Below are 20304 nucleotides of genomic sequence, written 5' to 3'. Positions count from 1 at the left end.
AAATCCTCTCACATTCACTACTGAACACCTCACACACACACTACTGAAAATTAACCTCACAAACACACTCCTGAAAAACATTTTACTGAAAGGTTCTCAGTAGGGAATGTGCATGTGTTTCACCTATGTGTGTGTGAGGGGATTCTTGCTGTAACGGAAGTCTTTCTTGCTGTAACGGAAGTCATTCTAATGTAACGGAAGTCACCTGCTAGTGGTCTCTTTGCTAGCCCCGTTAGCTTCATTAGCTCCAGGCTGCTACTCGGACGTGTTTGTTGTGTTGATGCCTGGTGGAAAAATGGAAGCTAACCACACGGATCGTCTCAATCAGGCAGCAGCGTTAATAACGAGCATATTAACATCTGCGCAGCAGACTACGTCCCCCGCCAGGAGTAACCTCTCCTCGGTAGATGGAGAGATCGCCACTCTTTTTCGCCAGGCCAACTCTACACAACCGAGCAGTTCAAGGCCACAGCAGCCCCCATCAACTCGTCAAAGAGTGAGGCAAAATGTCAACTCGTGGGCCTCTGGAAGCAGGAGGAGGAGGTAAGATGTATATGGTTAAGTGTTTATTTGTTTATAGGAGTAACCGGTGTTAGTAAACACATGTTAGGGCCCAATAGCAGTGATTATTTTAATCATTAAAAGTTAACCCTTCTCTCGCCATTGACTTCAATTATTTCAAAATACAAATAAAAGCAATGGCTGAGACTGATGTTACTTCAGGGCATTTTGCACAGTCTTGTAATTATGTTAGCTTGTCACCAGCCCTAGAGTAAAATCACCTGGAACCCATCTAGTGTCTGTTTTTACTTCTCACCTTTTTCATCCCAAACTATTATTCATGCCTGAGATTGCGCGTAGCACACAAATGATTCAGAGCCTTACTAGTTCATCCAACAGTCACTGCAATAGTTTGAACCAGCTTCGTGCAGTTTGTAGTTTACTATTATATAGTCCTAACCTACCACAAGAAGATGAAATTAGGTTGCTATAGCATGTTGTTAAGGTCTTATTGTTACTTGACGTTTTGAGAGAATTAAGGAAAAATTACATTGTCATTAAATTGCATTGTGTCATAGTGTGTTAAATGTTTAACTGGTTGGCTCTTATTTTTCAGGCCCACTTCTGTGGAGTACCATGACCATTTCAACAAGGATGTAATTATACTCCCTGACCCAACATGGGAGTTTGTGTGCAAGCAAAAGTCCAAACAGTTCTTGCATGCAAATGGTCACATACTCAGTGCTTTTGAGTTCCATAAATCATGGAACCAGTTGACCCTATTCCGACAGATCCGGGATGAGTTCAAGCCCAGAATTCCTGAGGAAGTGAGGTAGGCTTAATTTGCCCAATATAAAATATATGTGTAAAGACGTTTTTGATGTGGTTACTCTGGTCTTGGAACAGCTATGTAATGAGTCATTCTTTGTAACTATCATTCATGCATGCTGTGTCTGTTAATGTTTTATTAATCATGTAATGCTTATTATCTGTCAACTCTTCAGCTTGCAGTTTCTAATGGCTTGTGGAAATAAACTTGTGACACCTAAACTTAAAGAAGGTCAAGAGTTTGATGGTCACATGATTCACAAGGTCTTCAGGTCAAAAGCCTTGTATGTAAAACCATCAGTTGCTATTCTTGTAAGTTTACCCTTGTTTTTTAGATCCTGGATCTCATTTGTTTAAATTTTTTTATTGACCTAATATCATTGTAATCCAAATATAATTGTTTTTCTCTTGATAAGGGTTACAACAGTGATACTGAGGATCAGTCCTGTGCTATCCAGGAGGGTCCCAGCACAAGGTCAAAGTCAAGGGCAACTCATCCCAGGGAAGATAGCAGCGAAGAGGGCCACAGCGATGGTTTAATTCTTGATGAAACCGCTACCTCCAGCCTGCCACTCAACAGCTATCTTCACACGACAAGCTCTCTGCCTCACACCACCAACTCCAGCTTCAGCTCTTCTGTCGTTCCAGTGACTACCAGTGTCACCTCTTCTGTCACGGCTTCCAGCTCGACCATTGCCCCCACATCTGACTACTCTTCATATGTGACCTTAATGAGAGATGTCTCTGATTTATCGTCGGATGATGAGGATTTAAATCGTGCAATACAAGCTAGCCTTCAAACTGAACAGTAAGTTATCATTTCATATAGTTATAGACATAACCAAAATATCAAAAATACTATAACACACATACAACTGCATGTTCATTAAAACATTTTATATAGTGAATCTTATTGTAATGCAAAACATGTAAAAGTTAAATTGTCCCTTCAGTAAAACAATAGATAATGAAGTGCCATTTCTGGTAATTGTTCTGTTTTTTTCAGAGCCCAGGCAACTGAACATGCCTCTGTTCAGGAGATCCTCTCAGAGTTGGCTGATAAAATCTCGGCAAATAGTCGCTGTAAATTCAACATCAACCGCTCGGCAGTGTTGGATGGTGCCTTCCGGAGCTTCAATCGGGCCACGTACGACCCCAATGCCACCATGAACATCAAATTTTCCGATGATCTTGGACGGAATGAGGAGGCAGTGGATTTGGGAGGACCAAGGAGGGAGTTCCTACGCCTTCTGATGGAAGCTCTGATGATGAGCTCCATGTTTGAGGGGTCAGAATATAGTCAGAATCTGGCACTTGATATTCCAGGTAATGTTTGTCCACTGTAGAAGTGTAGTCAGTAAATTCAAATAACATTTCAAATTCTACTGACTATGGTCAATAACAAAAGTCATTGTTGCTATCTGAGCTATTCAGATCTTTTCAACCACATACTGCCTTTACAGCACACAGAGAGGACCGCTATTTCCTTGCTGGAAGAGCTATTGCTGTCAGTCTTGTCCATGGAGGCCCACCACCTAGTTTCCTCTCTACAACACTATTTGACTGCTTGGCTGCAGGCAGCCATACAGCCAAGCCAGTGTTGAAGGACATTGCAGACACAGACATCTACAATCAAGTGAAAAGGGTTGGTTTTTCTCATAACACAGCTATTCAAAACTTATCATATTAACAAATTCAGTCTTTGAAATGTAAAACTATGCTCCTGTATGCTGAACTAAAGCAAATTCAAGATGTACCATTTAGAACCATTTATTAACCATTACGTTTTATTTGTTTTTAGTAGCTTTTTAATACTACCATTTTATTTCAAGTGTCCGAGAGTTCAAAATATGAGGACCTCATTGCTGCAACTCAACAGATGCAGGATTATTTGGCCAACGCAGGGTGTCTTCGTCCGCTGAAAAGGGTTCAGGAGAAGGAACAGCTTGTCCATGATATCCTCATGTTTCAAGTTGTGCACCGGGTTGAAGCCCCATTCCAAAGGTATTTCCGTTTCTCTCTTTCTTTCTTTCGCTTTCTCTCAAACGAAAGTCTATCTTAGGGTTGGGCGGTTAATACGGTAATTGTCTATATCAGAACAATTACAAATATTAGCAAGGCAAGTTTATTTATATAGCACATTTAAACACAAGGCAATTCAAAGTGCTTTACAAAAGAACAAATTAAAAGCATTACAAGATGTAGTGCAACAGAAAAACATACATTTACGTTAAAGAAATCCTTTAAAAACAGTCATAAAAACCTGAAAGAAAACAAGCCTAAATGGAATTAACTTTGTTCAAAATACAAGAATAAAAGTTATAGTGCAGTGTAAGATAAAAACATTGGATTAAATAAAAGGCAGTGGCAAATAGAAAAGTCTTCAGCTTTGATTTAAAAGAAGTGAGAGTTGCAGTGGACCTGCAGTTTTCTGGCAGTTTGTTCCAGTTATGTGGAGCGTAATAACTAAACGCTAACCGCAGGTTGCCGACTCCTGGTTCAATGTAATCTTCTAAAATGTTGTGTTAAGTGTGAAACTAAAACAACAAGCGACAAGTTGAGCTAGCAAAAATAAGCGTAGTAATACATATTACCCGGCTGTAATACCGTATACTGGGGTATAATTTGACAAAGGTTAAAAGGAAAAAGTATTTAGAAATTACCTAGTATTTTTTTTTGCTTGCCTGGTCTAAAGTGCAGCGTGCAAACATTCAGTCAAACTTTTTAAATTAGCAGAATCCTCTGATGTCTGAGTACCCAGAATGTTGGTTTTCTGTCAGAGCCTTCATTTTATGAATTGAGAGTGCTCATCACTGAAATAAATATGTCTTTCTTCGATTAAAAAGGTTCCAAGAGGGGCTTAAAATCCTTGGCATTTTGGGAAAGCTCCAGAAGAGCCCAGACAGCTTCCGCCCTCTATTCTGCCATCAGCAATCTGCACTGACTGCTGAGATAATGGAGGATTTGTTCCCCATCCATCTATCTGCGCAAGGCAGCAACAAGAGGAGAGCAGAGGAGATGGTGGTTCCCTACTGGAGAGACTACCTAATTGATGCGGAAGGTAAGAGCTCTGGTTTGTAAAAAGTACATGACAAGTTGAAATGTTTATTGACATAGATCCATGTTGTCTCCTCTAGAACTTGTACTTTTCAATACAATCATTTCAGCCATAAAAACACATCTTGCTTTAATTTTTTTAAGATCAAGAGGGGTCCTTCCAAACTTGAGCAAATCCTTGCCTTTGCCACGGGAGCGACAGTGATCCCACCAATTGGCTTCCAACCTATGCCATCTATTGATTTCCTGCACGAGGAGGAGTATGGAGACTCTGCTGTGTCAAACCTCCCTCTTGCAAATACATGCATAAACTGTCTCAAGCTGCCGTTGCACAGCTCATACTCTGTGTTCAAGGCAAAACTGGACTTTGCCTTTGCCAATACACATGGCTTTGGCAGAGCTTAAATTGTCCAAGACAAAATATTGTTGTTACACAAAAAATACAGTGTTTTCATTGTCTTTGTTATTAAGCAAGGAAGTTGTTGTATCACTGTTAATGTGACATAATCTCATTGGAAAACAACCAACATTGTATTTTAATGTTGTCATTTTTTGTTTTTTTTGTTATAAGATGTCAGAAAACAAATGCTAAAGAAAACCACAACAGAAGTACTCCAAGCCTCTATGGGGCGCTAAGTGGAACAGTTGATTTTCGACCCGATGGAGAGAGATCAAACAAGAGGACAATCCACAGGAGAAAAGTGAACTATTATTAAGACACTTTTAATTAAATGTAAAATACTAATCGCCAATGTAAAAACAAAAATAACCCTTTCTTTATCGTTTCTTTAGTCCACTTTTGTCCCATGGATTTTCCTCATGGTTGGTCTCTGTTGGGTCAAAAATCAACTGTTCCACCTAGCGCCCCCTAGACGCCTTAGAATTCTGACTTTAAACTCAAAATTCTGAAATGCTCACTTTTGGTCAGAAATCAAAATAGTTCCCATTTGGCCCTAAACCTCTTAGAGAGCACATTTTAATTACATCTATTTGAAATGTTATATGTCCCACATCTTCTGTGTGAACTGTTCAAGGCAAGGCAAGGCAAGGCAAGGCAAGGCAAGGCAAGGCAAGTTTATTTATATAGCACTTTTCAACACAAGGCAATTCAAAGTGCTTTACAAAAAATGAAAGAGATTAAGAAAATGGCATTTAAAATCAGTCATTAAAAAGAAAAGCTAATAAAATAAACATTAAAAGAAAAAATACATGGATAAAAGTTACAGTGCTGTCAATTAAACATTAAAAGAAAAAAGTACATGGATAAAAGTTACAGTGCAGTCTAAGATATGAATAGTTCAATTAAAAGCAGCGACAAAAAGAAAAGTCTTCAGCCTGGATTTAAAAGTAGTCAGAGTTGCAGCGGACCTGCAGGTTTCTGGGAGTTTGTTCCAGATATTTGGAGCATAATAACTGAACGCTGCTTTACCATGTTTAGTTCTGACTCTGGGGACAGAAAGCTGACCAGTCCCTGAAGACCTGAGAGATCTGGATGGTTCATAATTTAGCAGGAGGTCAGAAATGTATTTTGGGCCTAAACCATTCAGTGCTTTATAAACCAGCAGCAGTATTTTGAAATCTATTCTGTGACACACAGGAAGCCAGTGTAAAGACTTCAGAACAGGAGTGATGTGATCCACTTTCTTAGTGTTAGTGAGGACTCGAGCAGCAGCGTTCTGAATTAGCTGCAGCTTCCTAATAGATTTTTTAGTGAGACCTGTGAAGACACCATTGCAGTAGTCCAGTCTACTGAAGATAAAAGCATGGACAAGTTTTTCCAAATCCTGCTGTGACATTAGTCTTTTAATCCTAGATATATTCTTTAGGTGATAGTAGGCTGATTTAGTAACAGTTTTAATGTGACTGTTGAAACTCAGGTCAGAGTCCATGACTACACCTAGATTTCTGGCTTTATCTGTTGTTTTGAACATTGCACACTGAAGCTCAGCGCTAACTTTTATACGTTCTGCCTTGGCTCCAAAAACCATTACCTCAGTTTTATCTTTGTTTAATTGGAGAAAGTTCTGACACATCCAGTCATTGATTTGTTCAATGCACTTACTCAGTGTTTGAATTGGAGCATAGTCTCCTGGTGAAATTGTTACGTAAATTTGTGTGTCATCTGCATAGCTATGGTAACTTATTTTGTTGTTCTTCATTATCTGAGCCAGTGGTAGCATGTAGATGTTAAAGAGAAGAGGCCCCAAGATGGAGCCTTGAGGAACCCCACATGTCATATTTGTCAACTCAGATGTGTATTTACCTATAGAAACAAAGTTGTTTCTGTCCTTTAAGTAGGATTCAAACCAATTCAGAACTGTTTCCGAAAGTCCCACCCAGTTCTCCAGTCGGTCTAGTAATATGCTGTGGTCAACAGTGTCAAACGCAGCACTGAGATCTAATAATACTAACACTGAAGTTCTGCCACTGTCTGTGTTTAAGTGGATGTCATTAAAGACCTTTACAAGAGCAGTCTCAGTGCTGTGGTTTGGACGAAAGCCTGACTGGAACACATCAAAACAGTCATTTAAATGCAAGAAATTACTCAACTGTTGAAAAACAACTTTTTCAATGATTTTACCTAGAAATGGGAGGTTTGATATGGGCCTGTAATTGTTCATTACTGAAGCATCTAGATTATTCTTTTTTAAGAGCGGTTTAATGACTGCAGTTTTCAGGGCCTGTGGAAAAATACCTGAGTGAAGAGATTTGTTTACTATATGAAGTAGATCTGAGGCCATGCAAGGCAAAACATCTTTGAAAAATCCTGTTGGAATAATATCAAGGCAGCAGGAGGAGGATTTCAGAAGTTGAATAATGTCCTCTAGGTTTTTATCATTAATCTGATGGAATTGTGTCATGATGTCTGAATTGATGTTAAGTGGAGATAGGGACAACACATTTACTGTTCCTGATGCAGAGGCACTGACTGCTTGTCTGATTTTCTGAATTTTGTCAGTGAAAAAGGAGGCAAAATCATTGCACGCCCTGGTGGATAGAAATTCAGAGGCTACTGACACTGGGGGGTTAGTTAGTCTGTCGACGGTAGCAAACAAGGCACGTGCGTTGTTTTTGTTTTTGGTAATGATGTCAGAGAAGAACGATTGTCGTGCGTTTTTCAATTCCAAATTATAGAGGCCAAGTCTCTCTTTATAGATTTCAAAGTGAACCTGGAGATTTGTTTTTCGCCACCTGCGTTCAGCTTTTCGACATTCTCTTTTTTCTGTTTTCACGGTCATGGCCTTTCTCCATGGAGATATTTTCTTGCCAGACACTTCCTTTACCTTAGTTGGAGCAATGGCATCTATAACATTTTTAATTTTTGAATTAAAATGATCTACTAGCTCATTTACTGAGATGTTGGCAGGGGCAAGTGTGGAAGAGAAATTCTGAGTAAACATTTCCCTAGTGTTTTCAGTTAAATATCGCTTTGTGGTTACCTCTTTTGAACATTTTTGTGAACAGAAATAGAGCTCTCAAAGAAAACACAGGAATGGTCAGAGAGTGCAACATCAGTCACCACAACCTTAGAGATATTCAGACCCTTTGAGATAATTAAGTCCAGAGTGTGCCCCTTATTGTGCGTGGGCTCCGTCACATGCTGAGTCAGTCCATAGCTATCAAGAACACAAAACAGTTCTTTAGCCCCTCTGTCCTGGGGGTTGTCAACATGGATGTTAAAATCACCAACAATGACTAGACGGTCAAAGTCAATACACACTATAGACAGCAGTTCAGTAAAGTCATCAAAAAAGCTTGCACAGTATTTGGGTGGTCTATAGATATTTAGGAACAGAGCTCGAGAGGAGCATTTCAGCCGGAGGGCCACATATTCAAAAGAATCAAAGTTTCCATAAGATGTCTTCCTGCATTGAAGGGCATCATTGAACAGAATAGCAACTCCACCCCCTTTCTTATGCATTCTTTCCTGACTCATAAAACTGAAGTTGGGAGGGGTTGATTCGATAAGAACAGCTGCACTGTTATTTTGTTCAATCCAAGTTTCTGTTAAAAACATAAAATCGAGATTGTGCTCAGTGATAAAATCATTGATTAAAAATGTTTTTCCTGCTAAAGACCTGACATTTAATAAAGCTAGTTTAAGTTTGTTAAACACACTATCAGTCATGTTTTTTTGTAACAAGCTGTGGCTGACATGCAATCACTGCTAAATTAGATACACTCACACAAACGTTTGAGCGCTTCCTGTTTCTATGATTCACCGCTCTTAATCTATTACCTATCAACACAGATATCGGCAAAGCTACTGGCAGGCAGGGCCCCGACATGTCCTTGAAAGAGTTGAGAGTGCCATACGCCCTTGAGCCTGGACCCATCACATATCAGTAAGAGTTTGTTGTGTTTTGTACACACACATCCTTATCAGGCTTCGGAGACTGCAGAAGCCCCCTCGAAGGGAGGGGAGGTGGTCGACGTAGGCACGGTGATGGAGACGGGCTAGATGGTGCGGGGGTAGAGGACATGCTGCCAGGGGGGGAGGTGGTTGACGTAGGCGCGGTGATGAGGACGGGGGAGATGGTGCGCGTCTCCGCGGTGATTTTGGTGGGCGTCGTTGAGGAGCGGGGGTAAAGGACATGGTGCCAGCCCTGCGTATCGCCTTCGTTTGGTCTTTGAACTCCAGGAAGGAATCGGTGCCAACCCTCTGTATCTCCTTTGTGTGTTCATCGATCTCCAGGAGGGTGGGCGAGGGTGAAAGGGTGAACGGAGTATCCTCAAAGGCGTTGACAGGGGGGGGGGGCAGTGGAGACTCCTCCATGTGTCTCATATGTCTCCCATAATCAGAACATTCCTCAGGCGGGTGCAGTGATAATTCTTCAGGGTTTCTGCGTGATGTGTTGTGTCTTTCTCGTGTTTTGATTCCTCCTGCCGCTTGTCCTTGGCAGAGGGAACAGATTGATGACGCAGGCAGTTGAATATGTTAGAGATAAACAATTTCACTCCTGACTTGTTCAGGCAAACTCCATTTGCCTTGAAAAGATGTCTGCGATCCCAGAAAAAGTTAAAATTGTCAATAAAATGAACAGAATGGTCAGTACAGGCCGTTGAAAGCCACGTGTTCAGTGCAAACAATCTGCTGAATCTCTCCACTCCTCTTCTGACTGGCGGTAGAGGGCCACTGATGAACACCTCTGCATTTAGAGAGCTGGCAGTTTCCAACAAACATTTAAAGTCTTCTTTCAGCACTTCTGACTGTTGTTTCACAACATCATTTGTTCCAATGTGCAGTACCACATTCTTCACAGTCGGATGTTCAGCCCCAATATGCAGGATCTTCTCAGCCAAGTCAGAGACCACATCCTTGGGAAAACAGAGTACTTTGGTGTTGTTCTTATTACACAGACCTTTTACATCTCTTACAGCAGAGTCACCCACAATCAGAGTTTCAGGCCCAGTCGTTAGCTTTCCCTCTAGCCTTTTACTTTTAGAGTAGCTATTGGTCCTTACCCTGCTGCGTGAAGAGGACAGGTTATCCAGGTCATCAGATCTCCGGTTCTCGGTCAGCGGAGCGTATCTGTTCTGGATTGGCACACTTGGTGGTTTAGGAGGATTGTTTGTAATTCTCCCTTTAGCAGCTGTCCACGGCTGTTTCCTAGTATGAATAGGGGTTGAAGAGGCGCTCTTCCTGGGTGATAACAATGCAGGCCAGCCGGTCGCATCACAGATTTCGGAGCTCTGGGCTCTGCCTGTTATCCGTCCTCCCAAATCCCATGGAAGTGATTTACTCTTAGGCTTTGCACCCAGAGAGTTCCAGGGAGGACTACCACTTGTAGATTTATTACCCGGTACACAGCCCTCCTGTTCCTTGGAATCTTTGTAGCTGCTAACTAGCTGTGAGTTAGCATACCCTTCTCCATTACTTAGCAACACTGGTAAAGTTGTGTCATTCCCACGACATAGTCCATTCACTTCCACGTTAACTTCCAACCGTTGCATTTTCATTTCCAACACAGCCATCTTCTGTATAAGTTTCTGGAAGTCATCTATAGAGAACGGAGGCATTTTTCTACCAACTAGCTTAAGCTAAATAGCAGTAGCCTACCAGGCTTTAGCTGTTGCTAGGCCACGCTATTGTAAGACTGACGTCGTCGTAAAAATGTTGAAATATGGCTGAAACCCTCCGTCTATTTACGAAGATGAACTGTCCCAGTGATAAGTTAATGTCCAGGAGCCGCTGCTCGAAGTTTTCAGAGAATAAGAATAGGAAAATCAGCATAAAAAGTAAGCAGAGGCAAGAGCAAGCCTTATAAGTCATGTTGATAACTTAATAGGCCCTACTACAAAAAACACTTTGCACTGTCCATGTGCAATTTTTTAGGTCTCTGCTGTTCCTGCCTACTGATACACTTGTTTGTTCAGACTTCTGTAAAATTGCTCTTATGTACTGTGTTGCTGGACAAAAAGCAAAAGAGAAGAAAATAAATTGATGCCTAAGTTTCCATCATCATGTAGTGGATCAAACTGTTGCTGTATTGCTTGAGCTATTGTGTCATTAACAGTAGCTATAGCAGGGATTATAACATTATTATTTGTCTGTATTTCAGGTAAAGGTCCTTCTTCATTTATCCCATAATAGTCATTGTTGTCAAAAATGTGATCCACAGCTGTATTTCCCTGTCCCATATAGTTAATTATACCTGCATGCCAGAGCTGTAGTGGAGTACGACCCCCCTGTGTGGAGAGTCCATGGTGGTTCCACTGATTGATGAACTCTATTGTTGCTGTTCTAATTCTAGGCATAAAAATATAATGTAGACAAAACAAATGATACTCATCTAGAGAATCTAGTATATAGATGGACTCCATGTAATTGAAAAGACTGATAAAATGTCTACTTACTACTCTAACTTCAGCCCATAACCTTTCAATGCGTTGATTGTGAACCGAGGACCCTGCAATGACACTATGTCTATTAAGTCCCCTTCTTTCAAGCATATAACGGGCAACCAATATATTCTCCATGCCATGATCACATCTTACTCTAGATGGTAATCCAAAATTCTCTACTCCACTCACAAACAATGTCAATACACTCGATGCTCTGTTATTATCCAGACAGGTAAGATAAATGATAGATCGACTAAATCCATCGACACAGCCATGAAAAACCATCCTCCATCGTGCCAACTTGTGGTTGCCGTCAAAGTGCCTGTAAAATAGAATAAAAAGGAAAACACAAGTATAATTGCAGAACATTTAGTAGGATATTAAAACAAATGAAATGTTTTTGACATAGAACAGCAAAATTAGACGCTTGTGTGAATATGCACGAGATTAAGCCTACACATGTTTAATTGTATACTAATAATTACTCATGCACACATTAATAAATATATTAAAGTATAAAGTATAAAATAATTGAGGTAGAAAACACTTAACACATACTGTAAATATTTCTTAAATACTATTAGTTAATCAAATTAAGTTGTAATGTTCTTACCACAGTTCATTAGACGTCTGAACATCATAAATGCGTCGGCGGATAGCATGCCTCCTGCGAATTGCTCTTCCTACAGGGTCAACTTCATGAAGACTCTGTCTTATACGCCATCTTTGGATCCTTAACCCCCTTGATCTGAGACTTCCAGTTATATAAGCCTCTCCAGCATTTGGTGTCCTCTGAAGTACATCAGTAATTATCTGGTTCAACTCTTGATTTGTCAAAACACTGTATTGTAAACCCTGGATCTCAAGGTTTTGCCTGTGTCTGTACAGGGTGCGGCAGCTGATCCCAAAGCAATTAGCAATTGCTCTCCAATTCATTCCCATTGACAAGCAATGTGAAATTTGAGCATTTGTAATGCTATAAGCTGGACGACCAGGCAAATTAGTGTTAACAGTAGGTGGAATCATTCGACTGTTAGCTGTAACACTGTATCTCTGAGTTGCTTCATATTCCGTTAGAATAGATTGCAAACATCCATATAAACTCTCAATCATGACAAAATATTGTCCATGGATTGGCTCATTACCAGTTCGGGATTCCATGAGAAGTTCTGATAATGTCCTTGTGTGATGATCAAGCTCACGATAAAGCCTCCCCTGTTCAAAATCATCTCCCACGCGTTGTCTTCTAATACTATCAATACAGTGTAGAGTTCTTCTCAAAACGTTTACAATATCTTCCTCATTACACTTTGCAATACATACAAAATTCTGAATATGAAAAAGGAGAAAAATAGTTTTAAAAAGCATGTTTGTTGAGGTCACAAACGGTCAGATTATGAGCACTTGTTTTGGATAATTACTTTCTGGTTTCGCTGGGAGGCAGATGTACTTCCTGTTGTAAAGGTCAGTGTTGTTAAGCTGCAATAAGCTAACAAGCTAACTACACCCAATTTGAGCCAGAACCTTTCCTTTTTTGTTTGATCATTTATTGAAGTGATTGATATTTCAGGCTGAGAGGATAATGGCCTGTTAAATATGGTTGATTAAGCTGTGTACTTCTAGCCGACAGTTATGTTAGCATTAGTTCGTTAACAGTAAGTAAATATAAGACTAACCTCTGTACTCCAGCTAGCCGGCTACTTCTGTTGCTCCCGGTCTGCACGTTTTACGTTGCTTAAGGTAAGTGAACATGAAACTATTCAGCAAAACTTTCAATAATAATCTAAGGTATTTATTGCGTTTTGGGATATTACTTGCATACAAATCTATAAATGCCTTAAGGTTTCTAAAACATACAATATGTGGTAAATTCAACAGTGGACCCAGCAAAGATTCATATTTTTGCATGATTTTTGTTATTGATTTGTTGCTGTTACTTAATTATACTTTTAATAAATTCAAGTCAAGCTTAGTTACATGTGATGGTAGCTATATGCTCTCTGTGTGCCTCCTCCGCAACCAGACTGTATTCAAACTCTTAAGTACCAGTTCTATCTACTTTAAACAATTAAAAAGACAAAATCAACTACATTTATTGATATACCAATCTTTATTTTTGGGGCCTCTTCTTCTTTTAAATTAAACTTTCAGACATGAGATATAGAAATACAGTAATAGTTTTGTCTATTTACAAAATAATGAGCCATTCCTTACAGTTAACTTCATATTTCTTATTGTCTAAAGCATTTATGACACACATTTCCCCCTCATATTCACAGTGTGGATCAATTGAGACAGCGTGCAGAGACTTTGGGAGAAACCTCAGCATGACGGATGTCCTGTCTGTGGGTTTGGCTGGAGAGGACTGAGGTGGAGAGGTCTTTCTCTGGGAGGAGGACCAGGCCTGATGGAGGAGGACCAGGCTTGATGAAGAAACCACCTAACTGCATCTGTGAGCACATACTGGGCTCAGCTGTGACAAACAAATGATGGTCCTGTTTGACTTTGTGTTCACAATAAAAGTGTAGTTTCTTAGTGAATGTCCTGTATTGGTCTTTAATCTGAAATCAGCTTTTCATTTTCTTCTTGCCCCTCTGAGAAAACGGTGAGGCAGTTGTGTCCTTCAGGTATGTCCTTTCCTAACAGAAATGACAAGAAACATATGACATTATTGCAGAGCAAGTGTGTTATTTATGAAAGGTTTGTTTATTTAGCGGCTGTAGAAATAATGTATTTTTTTAATTTTAATGTGTTTTTTTAATTCATCACTTTGTACTACAAAGATAATCAGATTATGAATGAACAGTCTGCAGTTAATCAACATTAAAATATCTTATTAAATAATATTCAACTGCTCGGTTGTCTCACTGCAAGAACCACTTTTACCACGTCTTTTACAGACAATATGTAGAGACAAATGGTAGCAATTCTCACAATGTAAAATAATAATTGCCTTAAATACATTGAAATGTGAAAGCTGATTATAGTTGTTACTTTATCTATTTAAACCAGAACGTTTCTCGATTCTTTGTACAGTATGAAAGGAGTCTTTGTACCTTTGAGTCCATGCTGAAGTTCACTGATGTTAGGAATAGGTCTGTCTCTCGTGGTCAGCATCCTCTGGTCTGTCTGCATCACCTGGAAACTTTAAACAAACAGATATATATGTAAAGTAACAATGTGTTGGTCACAGACTTGTTTTTACATGCAAATGTCATGTGATAATCTTTTTGTTATCCTTAAAAAAAGTGCTGGATATCAAAGCCCTTACTGTATCTTATCAGTTGGATTGTGTATTATTGTATAGTTGGGGTCCTTTTTATTTTAGAATCGTTTTTCATGAGACAGTCAATTTAAATATTTGTCCTATACCATATTCACATTCATTTGTAACACACACGTAAGGGTAAAAGACAAACATCTTCAACAAATGTAATGCAATGAATAAGCTTCATTGTCACAGAAGCACACATAACGTCATATCTAATATTTAAACAAATCATTTCCTTGTCCCTAAAGCATTGACTGAGCTATTTTCGTCCTCAAATGCAGACATTAAGTTACATGTTCACGTTCTGCTGCCACAATAAGTCGGTTTCTCCAGTGTAATGATAATAAAATGCTAAGTAAGTATTGGTAATAATATTAATAAAAACTACAACGTTTGGGTTCGTTCGTTTAATATGATGAACGTTAACCAGTAAGCTTCAACAATCAACTCCAGCTCAACAAACCATATTGCAATATCTACGTCAACGTTATTTCTGGAACCAACTGGAAATGTGAGATTCATATTTTTCAGATACACAGATCTTATAGTGAGGTTAATCTATGGGTTAATCTCATACAGTACTCTGCTCTTCAACACTAATGTGACGCTAGCTGTCTGCATCGTCGAGCATAGCTATTTTAAATTAACAATAACAATGCATACAGTTACCTAACTAGCAAACTAACTAATGTACAAGCATGACCTTATTTTACCAACCTCACCGAGAAGCCTTATGTTTTACAGTATAATCATTCTTAATGTTTTACACTTCTCTATTATGTTTTAACTTGTATGCTACGGATAGCATATTTAGCACAGATATAGCTTCGTATCGCTTGTTAGCTGAATAAAAAGACAAGTAAGAAATAAAGTGCTTGAATTTTACTTACCGAATAAACTGCATTCATGGACGGTCTGTTTGAACTGCAGAGCCATAAGATAAGTGCGATATTTCAATGAAGAAGAATACTCCACACAACAAACACGTCCGAGTAGCAGCCTGGAGCTAATGAAGCTAACGGGGATAGCAAAGAGACCACTAGCAGATGACTTCCGTTACATTAGAATGACTTCCGTTACAGCAAGAATGACTTCCGTTACAGCAAGAATCCCCTCACACACACATAGGTGAAACACATGCACATTCCCTACTGAGAACCTTTCAGTAAAATGTTTTTCAGGAGTGTGTGTGTGAGGTTAATTTTCAGTAGTGTGTGTGTGAGGTGTTCAGTTGTGAATGTGAGAGGATTTCAGTAGTGTGTGTGTGAGGCTTAATTTTCAGTAGTGTGTGTGTGAGGTGTTCAGTAGTGAATGTGAGAGGATTTCAGTAGTGTGTGTGTGAGGTGTTTAGTAGTGAATGTGAGAGGATTTCAGTAGTGTGTGTGTGAGGTGTTCAGTAGTGAATGTGAGAGGATTTCAGTATTGTGTGTGCAAGGCCAGATGTTTTCAGTAGTGTGTGTGAGGTGTTCAGTAGTGAATGTGAGAGGATTTCAGTAGTGTGTGTGTGAGGTGTTCAGTAGTGAATGTGAGAGGATTTCAGTATTGTGTGTGCAAGGCCAGATGTTTTCAGTAGTGTGTGTGAGGTGTTCAGTAGTGAATGTGAGAGGATTTCAGTAGTGTGTATGCAAGGCCAGATGTTTTCAGTAGTGTGTGTGCGAGGTGAGTTTGAATTTTGGCCTACACGGCCCTTCATATAAAACACATCAGCCACACCGCTCTTTAGCCTTTCTAATGATTCTGAAGGTAAACACAGCGAAGGCGGTGCGTGAAAGGCACTGCACGCTCGTCTTCTCAGAGGCTGAGTTAACCCTCCCGCTGCCTCCTGGTGCTGCAGAGATTTCATGAAGTGAAGGAGGTGTTCCTTCTACAAAACAGCTGTGGGCAGCAGATACTGTGAGAGTCACGGACATGAATACATAGATCAAGGCAGACTGGTGCACACACTCTCCTGTTTTGCCAATCCGGTGCTTAAACAAATATAGCTCTAAACCCCTGGCCGAAATGTCCTTAAAATGAAGTCCGAGTTCGACATTTTAATTCATGTCCTGCCAACACTGGCAGGACAGAAGGCGACACGCCCGTTCTAAGCCATGTCCTCACATACCAAGCTGCATCCCCAAAACGTTTATTATGTTGTTACAACAGGGTTCAGGGGGAGTGGCTGTACGGCTGTACCCGTAGGATAGAAAAGGGGGAAGTGACGTCTGACTCAGAGGTCGCGCGGCTGTGGAGAAGAACGTGTTGCCCACATTCTGTTACTGAGTTTAAGCTAGTTAGCTAGCAGGTTTATTGTTTTGGGTGCAGTCACTTTTGCCTCCACTTGCTGTTCAAATAAATGTTGAAAGAAAAAGTTAATCTGTTTACAGTTCTATTTTATATGGGTGTTGAAGAAGAAGAATAATTGGGAAGGATGAAACCCTCTTTAATGGTCACACATGCAGAGCACACAGCACACACAGTGACATGTGTTCTCTGCTTTTAACCCATCCTAGTACCAGGAGTACTAGGAGCAGTGGGCAGCTATTGCACAGCGCCCGGGGAGCAATGGGAGTGAGGGGGGAAGGGGGATGTCCGGTGCCTTGCTCAAGGGCACCACGGCAGGGCAGGAGGTGAACTGGGACCTCTCCAAGTAGAAGTCCACACTCCAAATAGGTCTGGTCGGGGACTTGAACCGGCGACCCTACGGCTCACAGTCCAAGCCCCCACTGACTGCCATAGATTTAGTCCCTAATTTTGCTCTCAAAATGGACCAGATTGATGCATTTAACTTCAACATTTTAAAAAAAATCTTCCCGGGGGAGCTTGCCCCCGGACCCCCCTAGAGGAGGTGAGGTCCACCACCTGCCCACACCCCCTGTTAAATTGTCTCATCCCCATTGAGGATGCTTCCTATGCCCATGTTTTATTCTATGTGTCAAGTCAGGCAAATTGGGTCAAAATGTTATTGCATCAATGATCTGTTAACATTAATATCACTAAATATATGCCATAACTATTTTGCTCTAGGCAACACAAGGGCTCAGGTAATGTGATTGCTATATGAATAATGGTCCAAAATAACATCAAATGCATAGGGTTTTTGTTAAGTAACATACTTTCGTTGCCGGCCGGCCGATACATGCCGCGCATTAAGTGGGCCTGTCTGTCAATTAATTCCCGGGCCACTTTTTCCCCCCAGTCCGCCCCTGGCTACTGCCCGCTGCAGTGCTGCTCGTCTACCGGAGTTTATTCTCCCGTTAACTCGCGGCAGCGGCCGCTGTAAAGTTTTCATTGTCTGACTGTCACACAAGCAGCTGATAAATATCCCCCATCCCCATAAGTGAATGCGTTTTAGTCTGAAAGCTGTTTGGCATCACAACGCTGTTATGAAAGTTTCTCTGCCATTCTACAGGTGATGTTAGCTAATCAGACTATCTTGACTACTTGTTGCTATCATATCGTGGCATAAGCCGTTTTCTACACGCATGTTTTACCGGCGTAGTTTTCGTTAGGATTTTACTTGTGATGGCCACATGTAGCCCATGTATTGATTCCATCCGATAGCTGCAATAATACAAAACAACAAGAAAAGGTCTGCCTCTTCACAATGGTCAATAACAGTTATTAAAGTAAGGTAAAATAAACAGAATCACACTAAGCCTGGTTAGTGTTGCCTGACTTTATATAAGTGTTTTTTATAAGTGTGTGGTCGCGTTCTAGTCACTTTGCTCAGCGCTACTGCTTGTTACAACTTGTATTCGCCGTACTCGCCATGAACTGTTATTGCTCAGGTTAATCTCGACCCCCTCCAATGTAAGCGTGACATATTTGGTTCTTGGATCTTGCCGGGTTGCCGAGTGGGGCCAGCTGAGAGAATAGACCAGACTCCAGCAAAGGTAAATTGTGTCTAGAGTGCGCCATCTAGTGGGATCAACTGAAATGCCGGGTATTGCAGGAAAAAGGCTAAATGAATGCGGTCTTTACTATAATTTGGACAATTTTGTACCAATATTCGGCGGGCCGGATTCAAAAGCCCAACAGGCCGTATATAGCCCGCGGGCCTTAGTTTGCCCATGCCTGACATAGACAGTCTGTGGTTTGTTCATGTTTAACTTTTGTCCAGTTTCTTAACAGATATGAGGAGCTGTGAGCTCTGTGTGCTAACAGCTAACAGCATGATGTTTCGGGACATGTTGCGCTGTTGGGTGCTGACCAATCACGAAGCGTCATTTCTTGACTGGCAGCAAAAACAACCAATCACAGCAGTGCTTCTCTGGCTGGCTCTGTCCAAAAGAAGTTTTCTCCCTAAAGGAATACGCTTTCCGTAAAAGTGGAAATGCTGTGGCGTTTTGTGAAATGCTGTGGCATTTCCTGAAATGCTGTGGTGTTTTCTAAAATGCTGTAGCGTTTTGTGAAATGCTGTGGTGTTTTGTGAAATAGAGTGGCGAAGTCACGCCCATCTACTTCCGGTCCATGGGACCTTATTTCGGAAAAATTATGTATTGAAGTCAATGGAGAGAAAACGTATCTTTCGATCCCATTTGAATTGTGCCATGATTTACACATATGATGTTTGCCAATCTTAAAAAATAATTTCCATGTCAAAAAAGTCACAGTTTGTCGTAAAACTGTTGAAATATAAGACTATGAAAAATACGCAACTAGAAAGACTACAAATCCCAGAGTCGCGTAAGCGATGTCACAATTGTTTTCCTCCACCAAATAAGAGATAGCTAAGATAAGATAACTTTAACAAGATGCTTGTGTGCTTAGTACCAGGTTGTTATCATACCAGCAATGGGTCTTGCTCGTTCTTTCGCTTCCCGTCTGATGAAAGGACCAGGAGTGGCTGGATCAAGTTAGCTACCTAGCTAGTAGCAAGCACGTTAGTTAGCATTACAGTCTTAGCCTTGTCATTTGTATTAGCCTTAACATGAAGTAACATCAAGTAACCCAAAATGTTAAACAGTAAGAGTAGTAGTCATATTTCGTGAACCCTTTGAAGAGTACTGTCAGACCGGTGTGATCATTCTATAATACACCATTTAAGCCCGGGAGATAAATGCTAATGCTACATTAGCATCGGCGATCTTTTCTACTTCATGCTATCTGCACAAATGGTGGAGAAACTTGCTCTGGAGGGAACTTTGCAATTTTAGCCGACATTGTGCAGATTTACATGCACAAAAACCTATAGCACACTACAGGACAGGGAAAACCCAAAAAAGAATAATAGGGCCTCTTTAACATAATAAAAAAACATCTCAAAACCTGCTTTTTATATTACAAAGTGTTTCCTCTGCAGGCTTGGCTCCAAGGGCCATTAGCTGGTGGAGAAGTGCTCCATCTGGGTTTAAAAGCGAAGAAAGCCTACACCGCAGCAGCAGGTTATTTCTTGTTTTTTATTCATCACTGCGCTGGCCTGCAGGGCTCTTATATCATGTTAGACTTGAGATGGAACGGATGAAAAATGAATAAAAAAAGACAGGGTTCCCGTACATTTCACATGGGTGGAGAGAGGAGTGTGTGGGTGGATGGGATGATGGGATGCAGAGAGGAAGAGGAATAATTTTTTTTTCTTTCTTTTAACGAGGGGTTCCTTCACTCCAGGGACACCTATCCGTCTGAACATGGAAGAAGAACAAGAGGAGCAAAAGGATTCAAAAAGTAAAACAATAAGAAGAGGGGGGTAGGCGGGTGGAGGAAGAATGGATTGAGGTCCAGATGATCTACACCCTTTCCTGAGAAAAGAGTAGTAAAAAAAAACAACAACAGTGTGATTATCTGTGTGTTGGATGCACACATGTATCATTAGGCATCAT

The 20304-nt window shown here is 40.6% G+C and overlaps 1 protein-coding gene and 1 long non-coding RNA gene across 2 annotated transcripts; one reads left to right on the top strand and one right to left on the bottom strand.

Annotated features, from left to right (window-relative positions):
- The first annotated feature begins 295 nt into the window (after positions 1–295).
- Positions 296–12134, top strand: LOC117540095. The gene is made up of 9 exons (XM_034206588.1): positions 296–543; positions 1118–1333; positions 1506–1641; positions 1746–2137; positions 2336–2655; positions 2793–2975; positions 3162–3333; positions 4176–4390; positions 12121–12134. Exons 1-9 carry the CDS (start codon positions 296–298, stop codon positions 12132–12134), a joined length of 1896 nt encoding a protein of 631 aa, XP_034062479.1.
- A 1189-nt stretch (positions 12135–13323) lies between these two features.
- Positions 13324–15420, bottom strand: LOC117540247. The gene is made up of 3 exons (XR_004568133.1): positions 15394–15420; positions 14289–14377; positions 13324–13871 (listed from the first exon to the last, which is right to left on the bottom strand). It is a non-coding gene; the product is annotated as an uncharacterized LOC117540247 (long non-coding RNA).
- Positions 15421–20304: the final 4884 nt, after the last annotated feature.

This window comes from Gymnodraco acuticeps, unplaced genomic scaffold (genome assembly GCF_902827175.1).
Source record: "Gymnodraco acuticeps unplaced genomic scaffold, fGymAcu1.1, whole genome shotgun sequence".
In the NCBI taxonomy this organism is placed as follows: domain Eukaryota; kingdom Metazoa; phylum Chordata; class Actinopteri; order Perciformes; family Bathydraconidae; genus Gymnodraco; species Gymnodraco acuticeps.
The sequence above is the reverse complement of the archived record's forward strand: the minus strand, read 5'-3'. Positions and strand labels throughout refer to the sequence as shown.

Bases quoted from the DNA above. Each gene is read 5' to 3' on its own strand.
- LOC117540095 (XM_034206588.1), top strand. From the start codon at position 296: ATGGAAGCTAACCACACGGATCGTCTCAATCAGGCAGCAGCGTTAATA. The intron at 544-1,117 runs GTAAGATGTATA...CTTATTTTTCAG, and splicing joins TCTGGAAGCAGGAGGAGGAG to GCCCACTTCTGTGGAGTACC. The intron at 1,334-1,505 runs GTAGGCTTAATT...TCAACTCTTCAG, and splicing joins AGAATTCCTGAGGAAGTGAG to CTTGCAGTTTCTAATGGCTT.